This window comes from Phyllobates terribilis, unplaced genomic scaffold (genome assembly GCF_046119375.1).
Source record: "Phyllobates terribilis strain yellow unplaced genomic scaffold, ASM4611937v1 Scaffold_11__3_contigs__length_659146591, whole genome shotgun sequence".
Classification (NCBI taxonomy): Eukaryota; Metazoa; Chordata; class Amphibia; order Anura; family Dendrobatidae; genus Phyllobates; species Phyllobates terribilis.
In genome coordinates this window covers 414711463-414735237 of record NW_027362771.1, presented here as the reverse complement: position 1 = coordinate 414735237, position 23775 = coordinate 414711463, and the positions used below count along the sequence as shown (strand labels likewise).

General features: G+C 45.7%; 1 protein-coding gene across 1 annotated transcript in view; it reads right to left on the bottom strand.

The window, feature by feature from the left end:
• LOC141166426 (transient receptor potential cation channel subfamily M member 7-like) overlaps positions 1-23775 on the bottom strand; it is a 142737-nt gene that overhangs the window by 78788 nt on the left and 40174 nt on the right. Inside the window, exons 2-6 of the mRNA XM_073653097.1 lie at positions 11399-11478; positions 4582-4620; positions 908-1106; positions 372-585; positions 77-201 (exon numbers count right to left, since the gene is read on the bottom strand). Of these exons, the coding sequence (XP_073509198.1) occupies positions 77-201; positions 372-585; positions 908-1106; positions 4582-4620; positions 11399-11478 (657 nt within the window). The remainder of the gene's footprint in view (positions 1-76; positions 202-371; positions 586-907; positions 1107-4581; positions 4621-11398; positions 11479-23775) is intronic.

Sequence of the window (23775 nt, the reverse complement as noted above, 5' to 3'; positions counted from 1 at the left end):
AGATAGAATCAAAGAATTAGGATGTATTTTATTAAAAACTGCCCACACATTTAACAAGAAAAAAAAATCCACTTACATCTCTTCCAACCAGATCGTTGCGATTTTCAATGACTCCCCATGGTGCAATTCCAATAGTGCAAATCTTTCGGGAGGATCGTGACGCGTGCTCTTTTAGGGCGTCCCCAACATGCTTTGCTACACCTAAGTCCAAATAGTAAAGCAAAAAACATAAAATGAAGACGATATTGATCTTAAGCCTCAGAATTATTAATCAAATTGGTTACGCAAGTGTTAATTTGGTAGTGCTGCATACCTTCTGACATACAAAGACCCAGAGATGACAGATATTCCATCAGTAGTTTAGGACTTACCAGCATTTACCCCTCCGGTGACAATCCAGGCTCCGGTGGTCACGGCAGCTTTAATAAGGCCTTTACCAATTAATTGCTTGATGCGCGGATGGAGCTCAAACTTTTGCATTCCTCCATGCACAGAGATGACAAGTTTTGGCAATTCCATGTGCCATTCTTTTAGCATCAGCTGCAGAATGGTTTCTGGCTTTGTGTCATAGGACAACCTGACATACTGAAACATTACAGATGGTGAATCATTTCAGTAATGTATTTTCACGTATAGCACACAGTATAATTTAATAATTTTTTGGATATATTGGATTTTAAATTTATAAAGAATTAGAGTGAAACGGTCAGCTGATACTTGCAGCCCAATCCACGGGCAGCGTGAATCAGTCTCTGGCTGTATAAACTCAAGACAGGCATGTCTGACTCTTTAAAAGCCGCCGGATTGGGCAGCAAGTATCAGATGACAAGTTCCCTTTAAGCAGATGTAAAGAATACTCATAAAAAAAACAAAGTTGTGAAAAATATTGCCTTTCTGTTTTTGGTACCTTTGCTCTGTAGGAATGTGATCCACCTTGAAAATTGATAACACCGTAAGCATCTGTTGGGCTTTCTTCTGTGTGTTTTTCCACAGACCATTCTTCTAGCTCTTCTGTGAAATTTTCACCTAGTTTCAAATCGGAGTACTTCATAGCGACACTGGCAGTGAAGCAGGCATGCTGTCTGACCAGGCGGCCACAGCAGCATCTACCAGAGGGAAAGAAAGTTTTACCTGCATTGTTAGCTTATCCAAGAGCAGAAAAAAGTTATTTATATAAAGTGCCTTGAAAAAGGAAATGATACATAGTTTTCTAAACATTTTAAAAACATAAATCTAAAATTTGTGACGTGCATTTGTATTCAGCCCCCCTGAGTCAATACTTTGTAAGACCACCTTTTGCTGTAATTACTGTGAAAATCTCTTAGGGTGTCTACCAGCTTTGCACATCTATAGGCTGACTTTTTCTCTTTCTTCTTTGCAAACTAGCTGTAGGTCAGTGAGATTGGATGGAGAGCGTCTGAACAGCAACTTTCAAGCCTTGCCACAGAGTTTCAATGGGATTTAGATCTGGATCATTCACACACATATGACTACGCTTTGATCTAAACCTTTCCGTTGTAGCTTCGGCAGGATGTTTAGGGTCGTTGTCCTGCTGGAAGGTAAATCCATGCTCCAGTCTTTTGCAGCATGGGGATGGTGTTTTCAGGGTGATGAGCAGTGTTAGTTTTCCACCACACATCGCGTTTTGCATTCAACCCAAAAAGTTCTACTTTGGTCTCATCCGACCAGAGCATCTTCTTCTACATGCTCGCTGTGTCCCCTACATGGCTTTCTGCAAGCTGCAAAACAGACTTCTTAAAAATGGCATTCTTCTTGCCACTCTTCCATAAACACTGGATTAGTGGAGTATGCTAGCAATAGTTGTCAGGTGGGTGAATCTGTCCACAGGAGCTGTGGATCTCTGCAGCTCCTACAGAGTGACCATGGCCCTCTTGGCTGCCAACAGTTCGCTCCATGCTTGGATATCAGTTTAGGTGGATGGCCAAGTCTTGGTAGGTTTAGAGTTGTGCCATACTCTCTCCATACTCTGAATTTCAACATGCTTAAACCTCCTCTTTAAGGAAAAGTAGGGAAGCACCCATTGCACATTAGGTGGTTAGCCAATCAGGCCAAAATCAGTGGGTTCAGATGAAATCTAATGTGTATGGGGCCTAAAAGATCTCCCAATCATAGACTAACATTTTTCTGGCAGTAGCTGCAGCAAGTAGCAGGTAATGAAAATGCACAATTCTAAGGAGAATTTTCAACATATTGCAATATCTCATGTGATTAAAAAGTCCTTCAGCTTAACCAACTGTACACAATAAAATTATTATCCCATTTGTTGTATAAGGTAGAATATCAGTCCATGTAAAAAATACTAATGTTTCCCTTACAAGATTTGCGGTGTTAAATGGCTGCTGACTGGCTACATTCTGATCGGGGTTTAGCAGCCTGTTTAGAGAAGCTGGTCATGTGCACACAGAACAATCAGTAATTGATCGTTCTGTGCACATAGCCTGCCACTGTTCTCGGCAGCACAGATCCTGTTTACACAAGATTATTTATTTGTTTAACCAGATCAAGACCGGAAAATTTACCCCCATTCCTGACCAGGCACATTATTGTGTTTTCAGTACATGCTGTTTAAACAGCTGTAAAACTTTTTACCTGTTTTTTTTTTTTTATTATTCATTTTACACACTGTGCACCCCCCATAAGGTCATAAATGAACTGGGTGGGGGTTTGAAATATTTTTATCTTCATCTCATTTACCCTGTAACTGGGGTAGGTATGTTAGCTCAAGTTACAAGGGAAATGTGGCCTCCTGGTTACATAGCAGACCTGTCTGGGTTTCCTGTGACCCAGCAGCTCCTGCTCTCTTCCTATACTTGGCGATCACATGACCGCTGTGAATGGAGGAGGAAGCATCATCAGCGCTTTTCGTTACTGCATACACAGCACTTCTTTAGCGCTGGGTATACAGTGATCAAGGCTCTGACAGTAATAAATCGGCTCTTTCTTTTCTATGGAGACTACACAATTGCATGTAGTGGCACTACTATTCAGTGACATTTTAGAATGTCACTGCAGATTAGAACCAGGACCACCAGGATCATGGAGGATCATGAAGCAGTTAAAGGGGTATTCCCATCTCCAAGATCCTATCCCAATATGCGGGTGGTGTAATAAAATCATACCTCCAATTAGAAATGTAGTATAGTTTTTCTTATTTGCTATGTCTCTTTCCTCATGTGCAGGCATTGGAAGACCTTAGGTATCCATGGTTACGACCACTGCACACTGACCGGTATCAATGGTTACGACCACTAGCAATTAGCTAAGGCTGTGTGCCCATTATACGTTTAAGCGTTTCTGCAGCGCCAATTTCGCTGCAGAAACGCTTAAAAAACGCATGGTAGATGGCCTGCCATGTCCCCCAATGATAATCCGCATGTGCTGTGCACACGCTGCGGAAATTTCCACTGCAGATTATCATTGCGGGAAAAAACGCAGCACTACCAATTATTTTGCAGAAGCGCTGCGTTTTCGCCACCATTGACTTGCATTCCAACGCATAATATCCGCATCACTGTATCTGTACATGCGGAATCCATGCGTTTGAATGTGCGGATGGTACCCGGGTTTGGAGAAGAGGAGACTCTCCTCCGGACCCGGGTACCATAGAACCTGTAAAAAAAAAGAAAATAAAAAATATACATTATACTTACCTTCTGATGGCCCCCGGTGTCCTTGTCTCTGTTTGCCGGCAGCTTGCGGTGGACTCAAGGACCTGCGGTGACGTCATTTAGTCATGTCCTTCAGTCTACCGCGAGCTGCCGGCAAGACAAGACAAGGACACCGGGGGCCATCAGAAGGTAAGCATATTTATTTTTTACCATTCTCTCGGGTCACACTATATAAATCCATGCCGGTTGCATGGATTTATATAGTGTGACCAAGTTGTCAAGCACTTTCCAAGTGATGCTAAAATTGCTTGGAAAGCGCTTGACAACCCGCATGCGGAAATGCATGTGAAGAACGCTTCACGTCCGCAAGTCCCTGGCAGGAAAACGCACGTACAATCCACATGTACAATCCACATGCGTTTTTTTCTGCCAGGGAGATGCAGAAACGCTCAGGAAAAAATCCAGAGCATTTCTGCATCGTGGGCACATAGCCTAACTAACAGTCACTATATCAGTGGTCGTAACCATGGATACCTAAGGTCCTGCAATGCCCACACATGAGGAAAAATACATAGCAAATCAGAAAAACTATACTACATTTCTAATTTGAGGTGTTTGCTAATATTATTATTATTACACTTACTACATATTGTAATAGGATCTTGGAGATGGGAATACCCCTTTAAGCCAATCAATCATTTTTTACCTGATGAACAAACATTATGCTCAATTGTCAGGTGATCGTCAGTTATGATTATAATTGTGCAGTGTAAATGCACCTTAGCATATAAACATTAAACCACACAAGAGATACCAAAGTACAAGTGATAATTTGCCAAAACACTGGCGGTAACAAGTGTCTGTTAGAAGACCATAAACTAAAAAAAAATAAAAAAAAAAAAATACATAGAACAGATGGTGCAAGTAGATCTTTTGAGACAATAGTACAAACCTCACAAGCTGCTGGCAAATCTGGCATCCTGGAAGGCATCTGTAAAGACAGAAAAAAAATATATAAAACTGATGCACTAATTCTGAGGACCTATAAACGAAGAAATAAAAGCATCACATTTTAAAGAGAATCTGTCAGCAGGTTTTGCTACAAATCTGAGCGCACCATGATGTAGGGGGCAGAGACCCTGACTCCACTGATGTGTCACTTTCTAGGCTGTATGTTTCAATAAAATTTATTTGCATTTTATCAGCAGGAGATTGTCACTACAGAGCTAGGTGTCTGGTGATTCCTAGCCAACTGCTCTGCATAACCCGGTGCCCACCACTGATTGACATGAATTTGCTAATGTATGTAACACACAGAAAGCTGCCAACTAATGGTGTGGGTGGTGTTATACAGGGCTCAGAATTCTGAGCACAGCTTGATCTGCAGAGAAAACAGTGATTGTATCAAAATGACAGAATGCAGACCAGTAATTGACATCACTGAAATTAGGGTCTCTGCCTTATGCTGCTGTCAGATTACATTAAAAAAAACTGTTGACAGATTCCATTTAAGTGACAATGCTTAAAAAGTTATTCCTAAGATGATAAGTCCTCTGTTGTCTGTTAAACAGTGAATAACTTAATGATAACATGAGGTCTGACTACTGGGACCCCCAGAGATAACGAGAAAGACAGTGATATCCAATGCTTGACCGCCGACTCATTCACTGTCTATAGGACTGCAGGAGAAAGCAGAGGGCACACAACCACAGTCCTAAAGCCCCATAGTCCTTTTAAGGAAAGTAGACATAATAGAATGGTTCGTTGGGTACAGCCAGGACCAGCTGCTTGGAAAGCATCGCCAAACCAGGGATTGAGGCTTGAAGAGGACAATTTGCATATTCCAGGTGCCTTCTGGGAAAAGCGAAGAGTCTCCTTCAGCTAGAAGATCGTTGGGTACAGCCGGGACCAGCTGCTTGGAAAGCATCGCCAAACCGCGCGCCGTACGGCGCGCGATTTTGTTTAATTCGTTTATCCTAGGGTATCACGAGAAAGAAGACAGACATCAAGTCAGCAGGGACAAGGAGCAGCATGGCAGATGTGACAACCTACATGGTGAGCTGCAACATGTGCTACATGTTCACAGATCGACCAGAAGCTGAAACCAACTTCACCTGCCAGAAGTGTAGACTACTGGCTCTTTTAGAAGAAAAGGTGCGGGGACTGGAAGAAAGAATTGCGACATTAAAACTAATCAAGGAAAATGAAGACTTCCTGGACAGAACAGAAGCGTCACTACTGGTCACGGAAAATGAAGGAAGCGTCAGAGAACCTCCAGAGGCAGACAAGTGGAGGCAAGTGACCAAAAGAAGCAAGAAGACCATGGAGTCACCACCAACCACACAACTGAGAAACAGATTCCAAGGACTTGTGGAGGACGAAGATGGCACACCTAAGGATGAGGAACTACCAGCAAGCAAAAAAGAAAAGAGCACCCAGAAACACCCAGAAGCGACAAGAAAAAGGACAGCCAAGAAGGGAAGAAGAGTGGTGGTGGTGGGAGACTCACTACTGAGAGGAACAGAAGCAGCTATCTGCAGACCGGACATAACCGCAAGAGAAGTATGCTGCCTCCCAGGGGCGAAGATCAAGGATGTTACCGATAGGATACCGAAGCTCATCAGTTCCAAGGATGTCCACCCATTTCTTTTGATACATGTTGGCACCAATGACACGACAAAGAAGCACCTACCGACAATCTGCAAGGACTTTGAAGCATTGGGGAAGAAAGTAAAAGAACTGGATGCACAGGTAGTTTTTTCTTCTATCCTTCCAGTAGATGGGCATGGCGTCAGGAGATGGAACAGGATCCTTGATGTGAACAACTGGCTGAGACGATGGTGCAGACAACAAGGATTTGGATTCCTGGACCACGGTGTGAATTACCTCTATGACGGACTCCTTGCCAGAGACAGACTACACCTCAACAAACCCGGGAAACACACATTCGCCAGGAGACTCGCAACACTCATCAGGAGGGCGTTAAACTAGAAGAAGAGGGGATGGGCAGAAAAACGCAGAACACGAACATGCAACCAGAGAACATACTAATGAAAGATATGAAGTGCGACAAAGAAGGTCCAAGACAAGATACTTGGAAGGGAGGTAAGAAAATTTCTAATACAATCCACAGGGAGAAGATTGGAACAAAACAAAATCGTGTAAACTGCGTGCTAGCAAATGCCAGGAGCCTGACAAACAAGATGGATGAACTGGAAGCAGAAATATCTACAGGCAACTATGACATAGTGGGAATAACCGAGACATGGTTAGATGAAAGCTATGACTGGGCAGTTAACTTACAGGGTTACAGTCTGTTTAGAAGGGATCGAAGAAATCGGAAAGGGGGTGGAGTCTGTCTATATGTAAAGACGTGTCTAAAGCCTACAATACGGGAGGATGTATGGGAGGGAAATGAGGAGGTCGAGTCCTTATGGGTGGAGATACATGGGGCAAAAAACAATAATAAAATTATCATAGGAGTCTGTTATAAACCACCAAATATAGCAGAAGCCACGGAAAGTCTATTAATGAGACAAATAGACGAAGTAGCAAAAAATAACGAGGTGATTATTATGGGGGACTTCAACTACCCCGATATAGACTGGGAAACCGAAAGCTGTAGATCTCAGAAAGGAAACAGGTTTCTGTCAATTATCAAAGACAATTATTTGTCACAACTTGTGCAGGAACCAACTAGAGGGACGGCCCTTTTAGACTTAATATTAACTAACAGGCCAGACAGAATAACTGAGGTGCAGGTCGGGGGGCACCTGGGAAATAGTGACCACACCATTATACAATTCCACATGTGCTTCAGTAGGGTGCCCAGCAAGGGAGTCACAAAAACACTGAACTTCAGGAGGGCAAAGTTTGATCAGCTAAGAGATGCCCTTCACCTTATAGACTGGGATAGTATCTTTAGTAATAGGAGCACGGAAAGAAAATGGGAAATTTTCAAAACAGTCCTACATAGTCACTGTAGAAGGTACATACCTTATGGGAATAAAAGGGCTAGGAATAGGAGGAAGCCAATGTGGCTAAATAAGGAAGTCAAGAGGGCAATGGAAAACAAAAAAAGGGCTTTCGGTAAACTTAAACAAGAAGGCAGCGAGGAAGCGCTAATATCTTATAGGGAAAAAAACAAAATCTGTAAGAAACAAATAAGAATAGCAAAAGAGGAGACAGAGAGACTAATTGCCAAAGAAAGTAAAACGAATCCCAAACTGTTCTTTAACTATATAAACAGTAAAAGGATTAAAACTGATGGAGTTGGCCCATTGAAAAATAACCTGGGTAAAATCATAGAGGGCGATGAGGGTAAAGCAAACCTACTCAATAGCTTCTTCTCCACTGTTTTCACAAAAGAAAACAATTTATCGGAGGAAATGCAGAGTGATAAAGTAAACCCTCCGCTAAATATCACCCACCTAACCCAGGAGGAAGTTCAGAAACGCCTAAATAATATCAAAATAGACAAGTCACCAGGCCCAGATGGCATACACCCCCGGGTACTAAAAGAATTAAGTAATGTGATAGACAGACCGCTGTATCTTATATTCAAGCACTCTTTATGGACAGGGTCTGTCCCACTAGACTGGCGCCAAGCAAATGTGGTACCAATATTCAAACAGGGGTCTAAAAGTGACCCTGGGAACTATAGACCAGTCAGCTTAACGTCTGTTGTGGGTAAATTGTTTGAAGGATTTCTTAGAGATGCTATTGTAGAATATCTTAATGATAATAACTGTCTAACTCCATATCAACATGGATTCATGAGGGATCGCTCCTCCCAAACAAACCTGATCGCCTTCTATGAGGAGGTGAGCTCACAGCTGGACCGGGGAGAGTCAGTGGATGTTGTATACCTTGACTTCTCCAAAGCGTTTGATACCGTGCCACACAAAAGGTTGGTATATAAAATGAGAATGCTTGGTCTGGGGGATAATGTGTGCAAGTGGGTAAATAGCTGGCTGAGTGATAGAAAGCAGAGGGTGGTTATCAATGGAGTAAGCTCAGGGTGTGTCAGGGTTACTAGCAGGGTGCCTCAAGGGTCTGTCTTGGGCCCTATATTATTTAATATATTTATTAATGATCTAGTGGAAGGGTTGCATAGTAAAATAGCAATATTTGCAGATGATACTAAACTTTGTAAAGTAGTTAATACAGATGAGGATAGGGCACAGCTACAGGAGGATTTAGATAAATTGGGGAGTTGGGCCAAAAAATGGCAAATGGGGTTCAATGCCGATAAATGTAAGGTCATGCACATGGGAAAGAAAAACAGCAGTCACCCATACATATTAAATGGGAAACCGTTGGGGAAATCTGAGATGGAGAAGGACCTGGGCGTCTTGGTTAATAGCAAATTAAATTGGAGTGCCCAGTGTCAGGCAGCAGCTGCGAAGGCAAATAGAGTCATGGCATGCATCAGAAGAGGAATAGGAGCATGTGATGAGAACATTGTTCTTCCTCTGTATAAAGCGCTGGTAAGGCCGCACTTAGAATATTGTGCACAGTTCTGGGCTCCGGTGCTCAGGAAAGACATATTGGAGCTAGAGAGGGTACAAAGGAGGGCGACTAAGGTAATAAAGGGAATGGAGGGACTAGAATACCCAGAGAGGTTGTCAAAATTAGGCCTATTTACATTGGAAAAGAGAAGGCTTAGGGGAGACCTCATAAACATGTATAAATACATCAGGGGGCAGTACAGAGATCTCTCCCATGACCTGTTTATACCAAGGATGGTGACAAAGACGAGGGGGCACACTATGCGTCTGGAGGAAAGGAGGTTCCTGCACCAGCATAGAAGGGGATTCTTTACGGTCAGAGCCGTGAGACTCTGGAACTCTCTGGGAGAGGAAGTGGTGATGTCCAACTCACTTAATGAGTTCAAGAGAGGCCTGGACGCCTTTCTTGAGAACAATAAAATTACATCTTATGCTTAGTTAATTAATCCAGGGATTTAATCTGACTGCCAGATTGGTGTCGGGAAGTGAATTTTTCCTCAGTGATGTAAATTGGCCTATACGCATGTTTTTTTGTTGCCTTCCCCTGGATCAACGCTGCGGAATAGCTGCAGTGCACAAGAAATAGGCTGAACTGGATGGACGATTGTCTTTTTTCGGCCTTATAAACTATGAAAGTATGAAATGGGGTTTACTATTCAAGACCGCCTATACGGATCAGAACGAGAGCGGCCGTGCAGCCTTCAACTTGGCAGACTCAAGCCATGTTTTGTATTACATCTGAATGGCTGCCATGTAGCACTACTTTTCTCCTGCGGTGGAAAAAAACAAGTGGTTAACTCTATATATTAGCATCATCTATCATTTGCAAAAAAAACAGCTGATAGCTCTGATGGACACATTTTGCAAGGGGAAGTCTCTGACGACAATATAAAAAATAAAATAAACACAGCTTTAATATTGCAGATAATGTAAACAGGATATTTTCATATTTTGTGCCACTGCCAAAAAGCAACTTTACAGCTCTATTAATGTGTCACGTGACAGGTGAACAAATCAATCTGAATTCACCTTACACATGTAAAAGCTTCCACCATGTCTGCACTTATTCCATTAAAACCGTGCAGCCACATGGACATCAGGACAAGTCTGCCCTGTCCTAAAGCAGAAAAGTACTCCTCATAATGGGAGAGCTCCTACTATAGTGCTCACATGTGCTAATAAACACGCTACACTGAACGGTGCATTATTTAGGGTGTAAGCCCACCCAAGCCAGTCATGCATTATATGGAATCTGAATGTTTCATATCCTAAACTACATGGCTGCCTGATCTAACTTATAGACACCAGATCACAAAGCCTACCTTTTCTATTTGTACATATTTCTGTTTATTGGGTTCTTTTGTTTTTTTGAGTTCTTGTATTATTCAATTTGAAGGCATTAAATTAAGGGGAATTTATCTCCAGGTTTTTGCTATGTAATCTGAGAGCAGCATGATGTAGGGGGCCGAGGCCCCGATTCTAGCGATGTGTCACTTGTTGGTCTGTTTGCTGTCATTTTGATAAAATCCCAGTTTTCTCTGCTGCAGGTCTAGCAGTGCTGAGAATGCTGAGCCCTGTATAACCCCGCCCACACCACTGATTGGCAGCTCTGTGCATATTGTACATAGAGAGAAAGCTGCTAATTAGTGGTGGGAGGGAGGTTACACACAGAGGTTGACTAGGAGGCACGAGACCCCTAGTCCTGTAGTGATTATCTCCTGCTGATAAAACACTGAATTTATTGAAACAAACCACACAGTGTAGTAAGTGACAAATCAATGAAATCACACACTACCGCAACAACATGCTGCTCTCAGATTACATAGTAAAAAAATGCTAACAGATTCCCTTTAAAGGGGTTGTCCAGTCTTAAACTATAAGTCTGCAGTCACTATATAACTGCAGACTTGGGAGATCTCAAATCACACTGCGCGCTGTGAGGATTCTCCGGCGCCGGCACTGGAAGCTTGACTGTAAGTATATGATTTGCATACATGCAGTTATGTGCCAAGTAGATAGGGGCTGCCATGCTCAATGCAAGTGTATTGAGGCCGGAAACAGGCTAGTCGGAATGTGGCCCGGACTATGCAAATCACATACTTGCAGTCATGCCCGCTGCTGGAGAAGCCTCACAGCACACAGGGTGCTTATGTGAGGATTCACAAGTCTGCAGTCACAGAGTGATTGCAGACTTGTAGCTTAGCACTACACAACCCTTTTAGTGTGTATGTCTGAACATCAAAAAAAGTGAATTCTTACCTGTGTGGATCCTTCGAGCTTGGAATTATATAGATACATTCCCTCTTGGTGAAAGTGTTTTCGATCCAAGATTTCTGGGACTGAAAAAAAAAAAAGTACAATTAGGTTTAAAGGGGTGGTCCAAAATGCTAATTTATTCTCACCCCAAATCTTTATATATAACTATTTTCTAATATACTTTAATTAAAAATTCCTTATCCTTCCCAAACTATTTTTGTTTTTCATATTCCTTTTTTGATGACATGTTGTTTGAGATTTCCCAGTGCATGCTGGGATACTGAAACAAAGCGTTATCAGGGGGGTAGAGGTTGCGGTCACTGTCGCAGCCTCTTCCCCCTTCCTGAAACAAAGCGTCATAAGTAGTGTTGAGCATTCCGATACTGAAATATCGGGTATCGGCCGATATTCGCGGTATCGGAATTCCGATACTTAATTCCGATACTATTGCAATATCGTATACCGGAATCGGAAGTTCCCATAATGCAATGAGACATTTTCATTTTATTCAGCCAATGAGGATCCTAAGAAGTGTGGGCACATCCTGTTAGGCATGTAGGCATCTTAACTAATGGCATGGCTGTGATTGGCTGCGGAAATGATGTCATGATGCACTATAAAAGCCACCGCCGCCATTTTGAGCTCACTCTGCTGTGAATTCAGTTAGGGATAGGACGCTGTTGTTCTGAGGGACAGTTTTAGCTACCTATTTGCTCTATACTGCTTTACCCAAGCTACTTTCTAAATCACTGTGCCTTGCAGTGCTAGTGCACAGTTCCCTGTGCTGTTCACCGCTATCTGCAAGGTCTGTGTGTGTGAGTGCAGCTCACCCTGTAGTGTGTGCTTCAGCCAAGTCTGGTTGTAGTGCACTCAGTGTGTGTCACTGCCTCATACATTGTCCTTTTTTGCCAATTCATAATTTTTCCTGATATCTCCTATTAGTGTGGTGGTTCCATCTGTATTCAGCTAAATTGGTTCCAAACACACTATATAGGAGTAGATAGAGAAATTTTTTTCCGTCTTGCAGCACTAGTGCACAGTGCTCTGCATCTGTACTGTTCACCGCTGTCTGCAAGGTCTGGTGTGTGAGTGCAGCTCACCCTGTAGTGTGTGCTTCAACCCCGTCTGGTTGTAGTGCACTCAGTGTGTGTCACTGCCTCATACATTGTCCTTTATTGCCAATTCATAATTTTTCCTGATATCTCCTATTAGTGTGGTGGTTCCATCTGTATTCAGCTAAATTGGTTCCAAACACACTATATAGGAGTAGATAGAGAAATTTTTTTCCGTCTTGCAGCACTAGTGCACAGTGCTCTGCATCTGTACTGTTCACCGCTGTCTGCAAGGTCTGGTGTGTGAGTGCAGCTCACCCTGTAGTGTGTGCTTCAACCCCGTCTGGTTGTAGTGCACTCAGTGTGTGTCACTGCCTCATACATTGTCCTTTATTGCCAATTCATAATTTTTCCTGATATCTCCTATTAGTGTGGTGGTTCCATCCATATTCAGCTAAATTGATTCCAAACACACTATATAGGAGTAGATAGAGGAGCCTTTCTGCAGCATTGGGCCCTGCAGCCCCAGCCAGATTAGTATTAGCCTATTTTTTGCAGCCTCATCTATTGCATTGTAGGTTACCTTCCTACATTGTAATAGCTACAAAAAGTTTGTGATACTATCGTTATTACATCTTTAGGCACATCCAGTGTCTTTTTGTGACAAAAAAAACCTAAATAAAGTTCACCAAACACTCCACTTTACAGTTGTGTAGGCCACATTAGCTCATATTAAAGTCTAGTCCACACTTTATAAAATTAGTGTTTCTTATACCTGTTAGCAGCTGTTCAGGAATAAGCACACTAAGCCCTTAGTACTTTTCTGCCTATCTTTATCAGTCTACCAAGATGAAGAAGGCAGGGAGTAAGGCATGTGGTCGTGGTCGTGGGCGTGGGCGTGGAGTTTCTGCAGGGAGAGGACGTGAGGATTCTGTGCCTGCAGGGAGAGGACGTGGGGATTCTGTGCCTGCTGCGGGCACCAGTGACTCAGCATCCCCCAGTTTTACCAGGGAACAGTCCTTTATGCGCAGCTTTGTAGGAGCTAGCCGTACCCCACTGCTGCGCGAGGACCAAATTGAAGCCGTTGTCGGATGGATGGCAGCTAACGCATCGACTTCAATTAGTTCCAGATCCTCTCAGGTCCTGAGCACTGAAGAGCACCCATCTGTCTCTTCACCACCTGCCAAATTGCCCAGGCAGTCAGAGAGCCCTGGACAGGAGCCATCTCTACTTCTGTTCTCTGAATCTCTTGGCTTGGAAAGAGGGGGCCAGCCAAGCAGAATTCGAGAATTTGAAGAAGAGGTAGTATGCAGTGATGCGCAACCGTTTTGTCTCTCTGAATCTGAAGAGGCGGGTGGGCCAGTGCCTATGGTCAGCAGCACACCTCAGTACGCATCTGATGATGAGACTCAGGTGCCACTTTCTGGTGCGTACTGTGCTGTCGAGACTACCCAGGAGAAGCAGTTGTTTGAAGAGGGTGGTGTAGATGATGAGGTCCTTGACCCATCATGGCGTGAGGGACAGGAAGGTGGTGGGAGCAGCTCTGAGGAAGAGATTCCCCGAACGGCCCAAAAAGGAGGGAGAGGGAGGGGGCAGACTTGGTTGCCTGTAGCCTCCACTTCGGCACCCATTAGGAGCATGGCTCTTCCAAAATCCAAAGCGGGCGCTCCCAAGACTTGCAGTGCCTGGTCCTTTTTTGACACAGTTGCAGATGACATTTGCTTTGTCAAATGCAAGCTGTGTAATCAGAAGGTGAAAAGAGGGAAAAGTGTCAGCAACCTCAATACCACAAATATGTGGAAACATGTGCGGACCAAGCACGTGGTGGAGTTACACAAACACACTGAAGACCTAGGCCAACCTACAGCGCCACCTACCACCTCTTCAGCTCGTGTTGTAGCCTCTTCCTCCAGCTCACACACAGCTGGTTCGGCTTCCTCACAGGATCGCCATGGAAGAATCTCTGGCACTGTTGTACAGAGACACAGTGTAATTCCACCCACAGCACCACTTTCCCAGTCATCCTCACACTCCCAGGCCAGTCTACAGCCATCGTTAGCACAGGCATGGGAGAAAAGGCGCCCATACTCGGCAAACCACCCCCGAGCACAGGCTCTGAATGCTGGCATTGCTAAACTACTGGCCCTTGAAATGCTATCATTCAGGCTGGTGGAGACTGACACATTCCGTAACTTTATGGCATTGGCAGTCCCACAATACAACGTGCCCAGCCGCTTTTATTTCAGCAGGCAAGCCGTCCCTGCCCTGCAACATCATGTGGAGGGAAAAATTAAACATGCGCTACAAAACGCCGTCAGTAGCAAGGTCCACCTGACCACTGATGCGTGGACCAGTAAGCATGGACAGGGACGATACCTTTCCCTCACTGCCCATTGGGTAAATGTTGTGGAGCCGGGTACAGATCTTGAGAGTGGCGCTGTACGTGTTCTGCCAACTCCAAGGATTGCAGGAATCCAGTCTGTACACATTGACTCCTCCTCATACTCCAGTTCCTCTGAATCAGCGCTGCAGGAGCCGTCACGGTCTACCTCCACATCGACCCGTGAACGGTTACCTGTTATGATGACCGATATGAGCACAGCCGTGGCCAAACGTCAACAGGCCGTATTAAAATTAATTTCTTTGGGGAATCGAAGCCACACAGCGCAGGAGCTCTGGAATGCCATCAAGCAGCAGAGTGACGTGTGGTTTGTGCCAGCGAATCTCCAGCCAGGCATGGTAGTGTGTGACAATGGCCGAAATCTGGTGGCAGCTCTGGGCCTAGGCAACCTCACTCACATCCCATGTCTGGCACATGTGCTCAACTTGGTCGTGCAGAGTTTTTTGAGGGACTATCCGGATCTTGATGCACTGCTTCACAAGGTCCGCATAGAGTGCGCTCACTTGCGGCGTTCCAGCAATGCAAGATCACGCATTGCAGCTCTGCAGCGCCGATTATGTCTTCCGGAACATCGCATCATATGTGACCTACCCACCAGGTGGAATTCAACGTTACATATGTTGGAGAGGTTGTGTGAGCAGCAGGCAGCAGTAATGGAGTACCAGCTGCAGCAGGCGCAAACAAGTCGCAGTGCGCGCCGTTCACACTTCACCACCACTGAGTGGGCCTCTATGAAGGACATTTGCCACGTTTTGCGTGCCTTCGATTATTCCACGCGGATGGCGAGTGCAGATGATGCACTAGTCAGCATGACTATCCCCCTTATCTGCCTGCTTGAAAAAACACTGCAAGCACTAAGGGACGAGGTTTTGGAAGAGGTGGAGGATGAGGAGTCACAAATGCCATCTGCTTCTCTACAGTCTGCGCAACGTGGTTCCTCACAAAGGCCTAGGCAGGGGACACTTTGTGAGGAGGATGAGGAGGAGTCAATGGATGAGGAAGACATCTGTCCAGAGGAGGGAGGTACACAATGCTCTAGTAGTCAGTATCTAGAGCGAGGGTGGGGTGATGCAGAGCAGGCAGAGATCACGCCTCAAGCAGGGGACAGCGTTTCTTGGCCAGTTGGCAGTCTGCAGCACATGGTTGATTTCATGCTGCAGTGCCTCAGAAACGACCGCCGCATCGCCCACATTCTCAACACGGCTGATTATTGGGTGTCCACCCTCCTAGATCCTCGCTACCGGGACAACTTACAAAGCCTCATAACACCATTGAACCGGGAGCGTAAAATGCGGGAGTACCAAGACGCACTGGTGCATTCCATCATGTTCTCCATTCCAACCGAGAGCAGTGCTGCTAGTGCTTTACAAAGCAGCTCAGTGCGTCGAGGCAGTGGAGGAAGCTCTGCACAAAGAGGGAGCAGAAGCAGCGCCTCAGCACAAGGCAAGACCAGTATGGCCGAAATGTGGCAAAGTTTTGTGTCCCCGCCGCCACAAATGTCTACACCATCACAGACAGCTCCAGTCAGCAGGAGGCAACGTTTCCGTCAGATGGTGACAGACTACATGTCTTGCCCTCTTAGTGTACTCCCAGACGGCTCTTCTCCCTTCAAGTTTTGGGTCTGTAAGCTGGATACATGGCCAGAGCTTAGTCAGTATGCACTGGAGGTGCTAGCTTGCCCTGCTGCTAGTGTATTATCGGAACGCGTCTTTAGTGCCGCAGGTGGTGTACTAACAGACCGTCGCATGCGACTATCCTCCGATAACGTTGACCGGCTTACTTTTCTCAAAATGAACAAGGCCTGGATCTCTCATGAATTTGCCAGTCCTCTTCCAGAATAAATAATTGGTTGGCAACAGTATCCAGGTCTCCTGTTCTGTTCATGTTTCTACCACCTGAACTGTAATCCCTGAGCTCCAACACCGCCAGTTGGCGCTCGGAAGTGCCGTCTGCACAGTCAACACTTGCTGCCGTGTTATTGGGGTTCAGTAACGTCAGCTGTTCTCCTGCTGTGCGGACGGCAATTTCTCCTGATTTGTCCACATCCACTGTACTACACATTTTAAAGTTGCTCCAATTACTCCTCTGGCTCCTCTGTTTTCATTCTTATCCCTGGGCTCCAGCACCGCCAGTTGGCGCTCGGAAGTGCTGTCTGCACAGTCAACACTTGCTACCATGTTATTGGGGTTCAGTAACGTCAGCTGTTCCCCTGCTGTGCGGACGGCAATTTCTCCTGCTCTGTCCACATTCTCACTACTACAGATTTTAAAGTTGCTCCAATTACACCTCTGGCTCCTCTGTTTTCAGTATTATCCCTGAGCTCCAACACCGCCAGTTGGCGCACGGAAGTGCCGTCTGCACAGTCAACACTTGCTGCCGTGTTATTGGGGTTCAGTAACGTCAGCTGTTCTCCTGCTGTGCGGACGGCAATTTCTCCTGCTTTGTCCAAATCCACTGTACTACACATTTTAAAGTTGCTCCAATTACACCTCTGGCTCCTCTGTTTTCATTCTTATCCCTGGGCTCCAGCACCGCCAGTTGGCGCTCGGAAGTGCCGTCTGCACAGTCAACACTTGCTGCCGTGTTATTGGGGTTCAGTAACGTCAGCTGTTCTCCTGCTGTGCGGACGGCAATTTCTCCTGATTTGTCCACATCCACTGTACTACACATTTTAAAGTTGCTCCAATTACTCCTCTGGCTCCTCTGTTTTCATTCTTATCCCTGGGCTCCAGCACCGCCAGTTGGCGCTCGGAAGTGCTGTCTGCACAGTCAACACTTGCTACCATGTTATTGGGGTTCAGTAACGTCAGCTGTTCCCCTGCTGTGCGGACGGCAATTTCTCCTGCTCTGTCCACATTCTCACTACTACAGATTTTAAAGTTGCTCCAATTACACCTCTGGCTCCTCTGTTTTCAGTATTATCCCTGAGCTCCAACACCGCCAGTTGGCGCACGGAAGTGCCGTCTGCACAGTCAACACTTGCTGCCGTGTTATTGGGGTTCAGTAACGTCAGCTGTTCTCCTGCTGTGCGGACGGCAATTTCTCCTGCTTTGTCCAAATCCACTGTACTACACATTTTAAAGTTGCTCGAATTACACCTCTGGCTCCTCTGTTTTCATTCTTATCCCTGGGCTCCAGCACCGCCAGTTGGCGCTCGGAAGTGCCGTCTGCACAGTCAACACTTGCTGCCGTGTTATTGGGGTTCAGTAACGTCAGCTGTTCTCCTGCTGTGCGGACGGCAATTTCTCCTGCTTTGTCCACATCCACTGTACTACACATTTTAAAGTTGCTCGAATTACACCTCTGGCTCCTCTGTTTTCATTCTTATCCCTGGGCTCCAGCACCGCCAGTTGGCGCTCGGAAGTGCCGTCTGCACAGTCAACACTTGCTACCATGTTATTGGGGTTCAGTAACGTCAGCTGTTCCCCTGCTGTGTTCACGGCAATTTCTCCTGCTCTGTCCATATTCACTGTGCTACTTATTTAAAACTTGCTCCAATTACACCTCTGGCTCCTCCGTTTTTAGTATTTACCCTGGGCTCCAACACCGCCAGTTGGCGCTCGGAAGTGCTGTCTGCACAGTCAACACTTGCTGCCGTGTTATTGGGGTTCAGTAACGTCAGCTGTTCCCCTGCTGTGCGGACGGCAATTTCTCCTGCTCTGTCCACATTCTCACTACTACAGATTTTAAAGTTGCTCGAATTACACCTCTGGCTCCTCTGTTTTCATTCTTATCCCTGGGCTCCAGCACCGCCAGTTGGCGCTCGGAAGTGCCGTCTGCACAGTCAACACTTGCTACCATGTTATTGGGGTTCAGTAACGTCAGCTGTTCCCCTGCTGTGCGGACGGCAATTTCTCCTGCTCTGTCCACATTCTCACTACTACAGATTTTAAAGTTGCTCCAATTACACCTCTGGCTCCTCTGTTTTCATTCTTATCCCTGGGCTCCAGCACCGCCAGTTGGCGCTCGGAAGTGCCGTCTGCACAGTCAACACTTGCTGCGGTGTTATTGGGGTTCGGTAACGTCAGCTGTTCCCCTGCTGTGTTCACGGCAATTTCTCCTGCTCTGTCCATATTCACTGTGCTACTTATTTAAAACTTGCTCCAATTACACCTCTGGCTCCTCTCTATTTTTATTCTTATCCCTGGGCTCCAGCACCGCCAGTTGGCGCTCGGAAGTGCTGTCTGCACAGTCAACACTTGCTGCCGTGTTATTGGGGTTCGGTAACGTCAGCTGTTCCCCTGCTGTGTTCACGGCAATTTCTCCTGCTCTGTCCATATTCACTGTGCTACTTATTTAAAACTTGCTCCAATTACACCTCTGGCTCCTCCGTTTTTAGTATTTACCCTGGGCTCCAATACCGCTAGTTGCTGCTCAGAAGTGCCGTCTGCACAGTCAACGCTTGCTCCAGTGTTATTGGGGTTCAGTAACGTCAGCTGATCCCCAGCTGTGTGTCCGGCAAATTCTCCTGCTTTGTCCACATCCACTGTACTACGGATTTAAAACCTCCTCCAAATACACCTCTGGCTCCTCTGTTTTTAGTATTTACCCTGGGCTCCAGCACCGCCAGCTGGTTCTCGGCAGTTCCATTGGCTCTTGTACCTTCTGCTACCCATCCGGGTTCCAGTACCGTCAGCTGGTCCTCGGTAGTTCCATTTGCTCTTGTATCTTCTGCTACCCATCCGGGTTCCAGTACCGTCAGCTGGTTCTCGGCAGTGTCTTTGGCACGGGTACTCCCTCCTGCCCAGCCTGGTTCCAGCACGCCAGCTGTTTCCGGGTAGTGTCAACGTCACTTTGCCTCCAATGCGTTGTCCTGTCGTGTTGCGGTCGGGTTAGCCGACTCTATGGTGCCTGCAGTTTAGGTGACTCCTATGTGGGCTGCGGGATCTGGCAATGAAGGCTGGTTCCATAGTGCCAATAGGACAAGCACCCTCTGTAGGACTGTGGGTTTTGGTAACTGCGGCCGGCTCGCGGCCTTGAACTTTTTTTTTACATGGGTACCTTCTGCTACCCATCCGGGTTCCAGTACCGTCAGCTGGTTCTCGGCAGTGCCTTTGGATTAGGTGCCTCCTTCTCGGTATCCAAGTTCCACCAACGTCTGCTGGTCCTTGGTAGTGCTTTCTGGCACAGGTACCTCCTGCTTAGTAACCGAGTTCCAGTAACATCAGCTGGTCCTCGGTAGTTCCATTGGCTCTTGTACCTTCTGCTACCCATCCGGGTTCCAGTACCGTCAGCTGGTCCTCGGTAGTTCCATTTGCTCTTGTATCTTCTGCTACCCATCCGGGTTCCAGTACCGTCAGCTGGTTCTCGGCAGTGTCTTTGGCACGGGTACTCCCTCCTGCCCAGCCTGGTTCCAGCACGCCAGCTGTTTCCGGGTAGTGTCAACGTCACTTTGCCTCCAATGCGTTGTCCTGTCGTGTTGCGGTCGGGTTAGCCGACTCTATGGTGCCTGCAGTTTAGGTGACTCCTATGTGGGCTGCGGGATCTGGCAATGAAGGCTGGTTCCATAGTGCCAATAGGACAAGCACCCTCTGTAGGACTGTGGGTTTTGGTAACTGCGGCCGGCTCGCGGCCTTGAACTTTTTTTTTACATGGGTACCTTCTGCTACCCATCCGGGTTCCAGTACCGTCAGCTGGTTCTCGGCAGTGCCTTTGGATTAGGTGCCTCCTTCTCGGTATCCAAGTTCCACCAACGTCTGCTGGTCCTTGGTAGTGCTTTCTGGCACAGGTACCTCCTGCTTAGTAACCGAGTTCCAGTAACATCAGCTGGTCCTCGGTAGTTCCATTGGCTCTTGTACCTTCTGCTACCCATCCGGGTTCCAGTAACATCAGCTGGTCCTCGGTAGTTCCATTGGCTCTTGTACCTTCTGCTACCCATCCGGGTTCCAGTACCGTCAGCTGGTTCTCGGCAGTGCCTTTGGATTAGGTGCCTCCTTCTCGGTATCCAAGTTCCACCAACGTCTGCTGGTCCTTGGTAGTGCTTTCTGGCACAGGTACCTCCTGCTTAGTAACCGAGTTCCAGTAACATCAGCTGGTCCTCGGTAGTTCCATTGGCTCTTGTACCTTCTGCTATCCATCCGGGTTCCAGTACCGTCAGCTGGTCCTCGGTAGTTCCTCAGCTTTCTTGTACCTTCTGCTACATTTCCAAGTTCAAGCTTTTTGAAATGGTTCTTGGTAATCACTCTGGATCTCCCTGACGAGGACCCTGAAGACGAGGACCCTGAAGACCAACCCTAAGAAGACGAGGACCCCGAAGACAATGACCCTGAAGACGAGGACCCTGAAGACCACCCCGAAGAAGACGAGGACCCTGAAGACCACCCCGAAGAAGACGAGGACCCTGAAGACCACCCCGAAGAAGACGAGGACCCCGAAGACGAGGACCCAGAAGACCAACCCGAAGAAGACGAGGACCCCGAAGACGAGGACCCCCGAAGACGACGACCCTGAAGACCACCCCGAAGAAGACCAAGAAGATGACCCTGAAGAAGTTGACCAAGAAGACAAAGAAGAGAAGACAAGCACCAAGATACAGAAAAACAAGAGACAGAAAACCAAGAAGCAGAAATACAAGAAGCTGCAGAACAAAAAGCGGAAGAACATTAAGCATAAGACTAAAAATCAGAGCAAAAGATAATATCTAAATTATAAGCAGAAGATGACTAAGCAGTGTATGGGGGTGAGTCCGTTCCTCCTCGTGGTGCCCCTGGAAAAGACCTGCTGCTGCAGGCCAAACTGAACGCGGACAAATCCTGTTGTAAATCTTTTGTGACGGGCAGAACGAAAGGTGTAATGTCCAACCTTTTATAGATAACAACTACAGGAATGCCTGTCACAAATAAGAATATGATGAAGAAGAAGAATATGAAGAAGATGAAGAAGTAGAATATGAAGAATGTAAAAAAAAGAATAATACGAAGAAGGTGAAGAAGAAGAAGGTGAAGAAGAAGTGGATGAAAAAGATGCTGAGGATGATGAAGGAGAAAGTGTGGGAGAAGTAAAAAAGAAGGTGAAGAGCATGGAAGTAGTGAAACATAAATATCTGACAAAATATAAAAATACTTAACATAGTTAATATTTCCGTAACTCAGAACATAATAAAAAAATATTAATTCCTGCTATTCCATTTGACTGGGCTAAACCTCTATGCCTTTATTGTCTCCCCCACCTCCCCCAATACATTCTACATTATTCTTAGTTGTTTTCCTTCATGTAGAAATAACCTACAAGGAAAGAAAGGGTTTATTTTAATTCCGATATTTATGTCCCATTGACTTGCATTGGTTTCCGGTATCGGAATCGGCGATATCCGATACTTTTTCGGTATCGGTCCGATCCAATCCGATCCGATATTTCCCGATATCGGAAGGTATCGCTCAACACTAGTCATAAGGGACTTTCATTTCAGGGGCTGGGCTAGTCCCTGCACCATGTGATCAGAGCCAGAAACAGAGCACACTGTCTTTGCACACATCATGCTGGGACTAGCCCAGCATGCAATGGGAGTCTCAAAAGAAAAGTCATAAAAAAAAAAAGAAGTAGGGGAAAAAAAAAATCTGTATAGTTAGGGAAGAATAGCAAATTTTTAATTAAAAGTTTCAAAAATAGTTTACATTACAGTATTAAATATGGTGTTAGGATGAAAATGTATTTGTATTTCAGACCACTCCATACAAACTAGTAAGTTTTATTTAATATCATCAGGTACGTTCAAAATTACTTTTACTATACCATTTATGCAAATAACCTGGGACAATTCACATTAAATGAAAAATGAAGCAACCTCTTTCCCAAGCATATCTGCAATAAGGCCTCATCCAGCCTCATCCCTGACGATTCAAAGTCCTCCTTGTGTGGGCGTCCATAAACTACTGCAGATAAACTGCTCTTTTTAGGGTGAGCAAATACAGTGCTGGCAAAAAAAATCTTTACAAGTACAATGAAACCACAAAATCTTAATATTCAAGTGGATTCAAGTGTTTTATTGTGGATATTTTAGTACAATTAGTATTTTGTCATGTCACCCTTACATTTTATCACCATCTGCAGTCGTTTAGGCATGGATTCAGCAAGGCTGGCTAAGTATGTGGAGTCCATGTTTACCCACAGTGTCTTCAGCACCTCCTTTAGATTGTTGATGTTGCTGGGTCGTGTCTCTTGAACCTTGTTTTTCATTAAATTCCAGGCATTTTCTATGGGGTTAAGGTCAGGGGAATTACCTGGCCACTCTAAAATCTTAATGTTATGGTCACTGAGAAACTTTCTCACGGCCTTGGCTTTGTGGACAGGGGCTCCATCATGCATTAAGTAATCACACTGATATATGACCCAAAAAGTAAGCATGTGTTCTTCCAAAACAGTAATATAATTGCTTGCTTTCATAGTTACAATCTTGGGAAGGAAGTACAAACCTGCCCTGCCCATTCTTCCACTGAATGCACCCCACACCATCACACTGTCAGGGTGTTTAACAGTCTTAACTGTATATTTTGGGTCATACCGTGACACGGTACTTGGACGACGCACAAACTTTGAGCCTCCCCTGACGAGCCTGAAAGTGCTCTCATCACTAAACATCACTTTCTTCCACTCTTCAGATGTCCAATCTTGATATTTCTTACAAAAGGCAAGCCTTTTCTTCTTCATTGCTGCTGTGAGCAGGGGCTTCTTTGCGGCACGGCAACTTGGTAGACCCAGGTCCTTCTGCAGGCGGTGACGAATTGTCCTAGTTGCAATGTTCTGGAGGAGTATAGGGTACTTTTTTTTTAGTTCAACGGCAGTTATAGAAGGATGTGACATCACTTCACGCTTCAGAAGCTTATCAGTCCTTGGTGAAGTCTTCTTAGGTGTGCCAGAGCCTGACTTCCTCTGCGGTACCATCCCAGGAGGCAATGATGCCGCCGACCGCTTCAGTTGATAAATTGCTT